General features: G+C 40.9%; 1 protein-coding gene across 11 annotated transcripts in view; it reads right to left on the minus strand.

Annotated features, from left to right (window-relative positions):
• The window catches only part of nrxn3a (neurexin 3a), a 207,503-nt gene extending 203,009 nt beyond the window's left edge, over positions 1–4,494 (minus strand). For 8 of the 11 annotated variants that reach the window (XM_041954646.1, XM_041954643.1, XM_041954642.1 and 5 more), the window contains exon 1: positions 3,810–4,494. In XM_041954646.1, the coding sequence (XP_041810580.1) occupies positions 3,810–4,494 (685 nt within the window). Of the gene's footprint in view, positions 1–3,804 lie in introns of all 11 variants that reach the window. The other 3 variants (XM_041954638.1, XM_041954636.1, XM_041954635.1) reach the window with 1 other exon arrangement.
• Positions 4,495–6,000: the final 1,506 nt, after the last annotated feature.

Here is a 6,000-nt window from a genome sequence, read left to right on the forward strand (position 1 = left end):
TCAGGACTGCATGGAAAAAATGAAAGCCGAATCAACAAATCCTGACACAAAGGTCACAAGTTCACTAACATTATCATTTTAATCCCAGCATAATATTTGTATATGGACTAAAGGGAACATGCTGTATCTGGTAGATTTCAGATTTTATGTTCCTTTTTTTTTTTTTTTTTTGCATTACTATAATATTTGACATCATTCTTATAGTATTTCTCTGTTATCAGTATTTTATTCATACCTTGTATAAATTGGCTTAATCTTTGGATATTTTTCTCTTATCAGTCAGAATAAACAGGAAGTATAATATTACAGGGAGTTACAGTATTTGCATTCTGAGCATTGCGAGGAGGAGTATGATGATGAATAAAACACCCTCATCAGGATCGCCATGGCCAGCCGGCAGGGTGGGGCTAGCTACTGTTCAAATGTAATTTATTACATATTTCTAGTTACTGCCATTTGAAAATTTGATGACACTATTTTTGCGTTACGTTCACCAAAATAACTGCAGAAGGCCGTCCAGCGTTATATTACAGTTTATAACATGTTATCTACTAAAGCCTCAGCATGACCTGGTGTTTATGGCAACGTTAGCTGAACCTTATGATTGCTATTGACAGGGATTTTGCTGACAAAATGCTGATGTGCTTTTCCCACTTGCATGTCTCAGGCAACAGATACACTCTGCAGCTGTCTGCGTCAGCTCTGTGCAGGCTCACACCTCAGCTGTGTCGCACAGGCGTAACTGTGACCTGAAGCATGCATTTACACTTCCAGTCTATTTTTTCAACAATATGCACGTAAAAACAAGGTTTTTGCACAAAAAAATGGCACTAAACAAATATATTTATCTGATTTTGCATCCTAAGCGGAGCAGAGTCTGTTGCTATCTGGACGGACAGACGGATGTACACACACATCAGTCTGCTGAAAGCTAGAGCTGCAGTGATGGCCCACGCTTCCCATCATGCCATGCCACTATTGTACAAACACTGATGTTACTTTGCAACATCAATGTTTGCACAATAGTGTTTGTCATGTGTGTTCAGAACATGGTGGTTTATGTTGGTAATGGTCATTTTTGTGCTGGTTTATAGTTTTAATCATTAGTGACGTGGCTGGTACTTTTTTTTAGTCCAGATGTATTTAACATCAGTGTTTTCATGTTCATCCCCTGCACTGAATATTAAAGGGTCGGTGTCCTCATCAGTTACTGAACACTTAATAGCAGCCAGTAGCGCATTCCATTCAGGTAATATATTACTGTAATGCATTACTTTTGGGCGTTACCCGCAACACCCCTGCCAGTGGTGTGTTTCACACACTGCTGTGAAACTAGAAGCCTAAGCTGATCAAAAGAACACAAAGATTCAAAGAAAATTACTCTAGCACTAACAGAAACTATTTAAGTTAATTAAGACTTGTGACGTTCTACATTAAAAATAAAAATAAATAATAAAAAGGGTTACAGCCATTTTCCTGCCCACCCCTTGCCCAGATTTTTTTTTGCCGATCTTGATGATTTCTAATAAAAATGTCTACCTCTTTTCTGCAACGCTGTATACCATTTTGGTACAGATACAGCTAAAATCCAACCAGTTCTATTCATATTGTTTTTCAAAAAAATCAAAATGTGGGAAATTTCATCACGTTTGTCTTTTATGGTCCAGCAGGGCTTTTGTAGAGCACATTGAGCTGGACTGGTGTCTCCGATTTCAAGGCAATCTGACTTGTGTTGTCAGGGGCGTGGCCTTTCCAAAATTGATTTTTAGGCCTGGCCGACCGGGCTCTTTCTTGGGAAGAACTTGCACTTCATTTCAGGTTGTTGGGCCAAGTTTTATGTTTCTAGCTCATTCCAACTCAAGGCAATTTGAACCGTTGCGGCAGAAAAAAACTGATGCAGACTTACAGATCATAGGAAACTAACAGGTCAGAAGACAGGAAACAAGAATTAATAGTGATGAGAGAGACGCTGAACTACTGTGACGCATGATCAGGATTCAGCCTTAGCCAAGACCATGGACTGGACGAGAGCTGTTGATTACTGGATCTGAGAGGGCTGGATGACAGGCAAGAACAGAACCCTTTCATGTCTTTAACCAGTAATCAGAGTAGAGAGGTCAGAATAGAGGAAGTGCAGCTCCTCCTCTTAGTGCCAGTCAGCAGCTAACAGCTGCAGCTAGCCCTCCACCCGCCTGATGCCATCACAAAGCACCAGCTGAGCTCGCAGATTTTCTTTCGTACTCACACACCAGCAAGTCTTCTGCTGCTTTCATGTGTCTGCAGTGAAGAATGACTAAAGAAAGAGGAGCTGAAGCACAAACATTTTACCCTCTCAGGCCACCATGTAGTTTAATGCCACCCAGTCAATCAGCTGAGCAAGAGTAGATGAGCTCAGCCGCCACCAAGACACAGAGAGGCACCAACACCAACACCAACCCCCACCCCAATCCTGCATTTCAAACACCAGCAGAGATAGATAAAAAACCTAATCTTCCAATTCCAGATTCCCTGGCCTTTTGTCTGTGTGCTGGGGCTTTGGATTCAGGCCAAATGGGATGTAAATTCCATATTTGTGAGAGGTTAAGAAGAATGCTTGAAAGTCAAAGATGTAAAATAAAAAAAAACAGCAGAACAAATATATAAAAACAAATTTCCTCTGAATTAATTAAATGGGGAAAAAAGAGTTCAGCGACTTTCTTATCTAAGTGATATTGATTTTCTCATAAAGAGTCAGATTATTGTGTACTCCCCAGCTGCTGGAAGCTGCTGGTTTGGAAAGCCTGAAGAATGTGTATTGATTGTGAATAATTAAGTACATGACAAGAGTTTTTTCAGAGCGCGGGAAAAAGCAAAGGTGCCTGAATCCATTTTCAGCGCTGACTGTATGTACACCAATTGCCAGAACAAAACAGGCATTATCACAGGGTGTTTGGTGCTCAAGATTCATCAAAACACAGGAAATCCAAGTTTCCACATAAAGCAAGTGAAAGTGTCTTTTATTTGGTCTGCAGGCAGGAAATGCATGAGGGGAAGTGAGCAAGAGCTTTCTTTTAATAGAAATAAATTTTGTGCGAGGGACAGCCAGCTGTAGAGCAACGGAAACACTGGTAAAACTGTCGGCACAAAAGGATGTGATACAAAACACCTGCCGTCTTGTGATTGGGTGAAGAAAGGGGGCTCAGGAGACCCTATTCTCTCTATAGGCATCCTTATCACTGCCTGCAGGACCGATGCCATTAACCTGCGCCTCACTGGCTAAGCGTGCTTAGATTAGCTTTCTGATTTTACAGCTCAGACACACACACACACACACACAATCAATTTGAGAGCCAAGCAAGCCCACAAAGTCAAACTGCCTCAGAGCCCATGATACCAGGTGTACCAGCAGAAATAATCCAAAGAGTAGGGAGTAAAAAAGCCAAGTAATGTGAAAAAGATGAAACCTTCAAGGTTGTCATGCTGGTCTTTAGCATTCCTGTAAGCTAATATGACAAATGAATTCACACTTGGCATCTGAAATCAACTGGATCAAAAGTAAAACAACAACAAAGCAGCTCTCCAAATGTGAAAGAACTCAATGAAGCCAGCTGATTTTTCTGTACAGCACGGTTAGGGTTAGGGTTAGGGCTGTGAGGCAGTTCTGGCATGATGACTATAGTTGGAATTTCAACAAATCAAAATTAAAATTGGTTAGAATACAAAAAGACATAAATTCAAATAAATTCAATTGAAGTGAATGAGACACAGTTTGTGTCCTTCCAACATCTGTCAGAGTGAATGGCACCACAGTCAGAGACTACATACGTTACCTTCACTGCAGAATCGGCCCTTGTATTCCGTTTTGGAGCAGTCACAGACCGGCTCTCCATCCACCACTGAGCACGTACCACCATTCTCACACGGGTTCATGGTGCACCACCCTTCTGATTCCAGGGGCACCTTAAGGCTTCCCAGGAACAGGGGCTGTGAGATGCCATATTTGAGGTCTGTAATTGTGCCCCTAAATGGCTGCATGTTTCGCACCGTAGGTAGTGTGAGCGCACCGTGGTGGATATCCTGAGGCACTCCACCCAGGAACAGGTCGCTGACGATTTTCATGAATTGACGCTGAGGCCGCACCTCATCTGCTTTGACCTGGCCGTCCAGTACCAGCACCGTGCGCAAGTTGTACCTGCTCAGCGTGGCAAAGTGCCAGCTGCTGTCATCCACCCGTCTGTCAGACACCACTGTGGTCTCAGCACAGTCTATGCTGAAACGCAGCTGCAGTCGGCCCTCCACCACTGACAGCTGCAAAAAGTCACAGTAGCCTCCATCATCAAAGTAAAGCAACAACGCATCCGAGGTCTCTGTCTTGAACTGGAAGCTGAGGTCACCGCGGGTGCTGGCATCCCAGCGGAGGTAGCGTGCCCACTGACCTGGTGTGCCTAAAAATTCCAGTCCCAGACATGTGCTGAGGAACACTTGCAGTCTGATAGAAAAACCTACAAGATCCATAGCTGTAAAAAATGTATTAATCCAAGAACGTCTGAGGAGAAATCAATACGGTTGAAACCTTAGGGTGGTTAGGCGGAATTACAGGGATCCACAGTTTTATCCACAATGCGTGAAGAGATATATTCAGATAAATATTTATTATAAAAATATGTTTTCTTAGGGAAAAGAACAGTTGCAGGAGAACAGTCGTTGTGGTTAACAGTCTTAAAGTCAATTACATCAGTGAATTGTCCAGTAGGAATGGAGGAATTGTTCTTTTTCCTCCTCAGGGTTAAAGAGAGGACCCACAGAAGGGGAGAGGATGTGATGTTTTAATGTTTTTTTTACACCTCAGAAAAGATGTGATCAAGACTCATAGTGCATGGTCTCATGGAATGAACTTCTCCGGGTATCAGGTCGAGTAGAATTTCCTCCTTCATGTTGTCCACTGTGAAATGGAGCTGACGAGGCATCCACTGGCCACTCTCGGTTCACCACTGTTAGAAAAAGAGAGACAGGGGTTAGACTGTGCCCATTAGCATTGCTTTTACAACTATTACTACTACTACTACATACATGACAATCCAAATATGTGAAAGGAGTCCTGAATAAAGACTAAAGAATCAGAACTGTTGCTATGGTTACCCACAGTTTAACAAACCGCACTCAGTACTGAAGTACTGAACTGAAGTAAAAGTACCTCATAACACACATCCACGATTATGTTACTATTGTAACTCATATATACCCTGACACAACATGTGCACCTAATTCATCATTATTAATGTGTGTTTAAAGTTTTACATGTGCTCTAGTATTTTACACTGTACTACTGTTATTATTACAGATGCATTAACAGGTAGCAACATTAATTTTATGCTAATTTTATGTTACATTTTTTACCTTTTACCTTATTCTGTATGCTGATGGGCAGTTTGATTTATAATGATGGATTGTGTATTCAAAAATTTAATATGCAAATGTAGGTAGAAGTAAATATCATATATTCAGGCAAAGTGCAAGCACCTCACTTGAGTAAGTCTGATTAATAAATAAAATGGGATGCATCATTTTAGATTAAATTATTAACCAGTTTATAAAGTAGTTAAAATGAGCATGATGAACAGTTAACATGAGCAGTAAAGTAAAAGTATATTTTTCTGATAACACTGCTGTACATAAGTATTTTTAAGTATTTTCAAAGACTGGTATTAATAGTTTACTTCTTTAAAAGATTGGAGCACTTAGAAAGAGTAACAATAAGCCACCACACAGGTCTCATGCTTGAGTTTGTCGAGGGTCTCCAACTCACTGTATCCATCCTGAGATCAAACTATCTAATGGCATATAAAGAAGTTAAACCACCTCAACCAGCCACAACAGTAAATGCTAAGAGCCACAGGATTAAAAATCTAGCAATGTAATGTATAATAATGTGCCACTCACAACTGCCAATTTCCTGCAGAACTAGTACTTTTACTTTGATTATTGTAGTACATATGCTGATAATACTTCTGTACTTTTAGT

Source organism: Chelmon rostratus, chromosome 15 (genome assembly GCF_017976325.1).
Source record: "Chelmon rostratus isolate fCheRos1 chromosome 15, fCheRos1.pri, whole genome shotgun sequence".
NCBI lineage: Eukaryota > Metazoa > Chordata > Actinopteri > Chaetodontiformes > Chaetodontidae > Chelmon > Chelmon rostratus.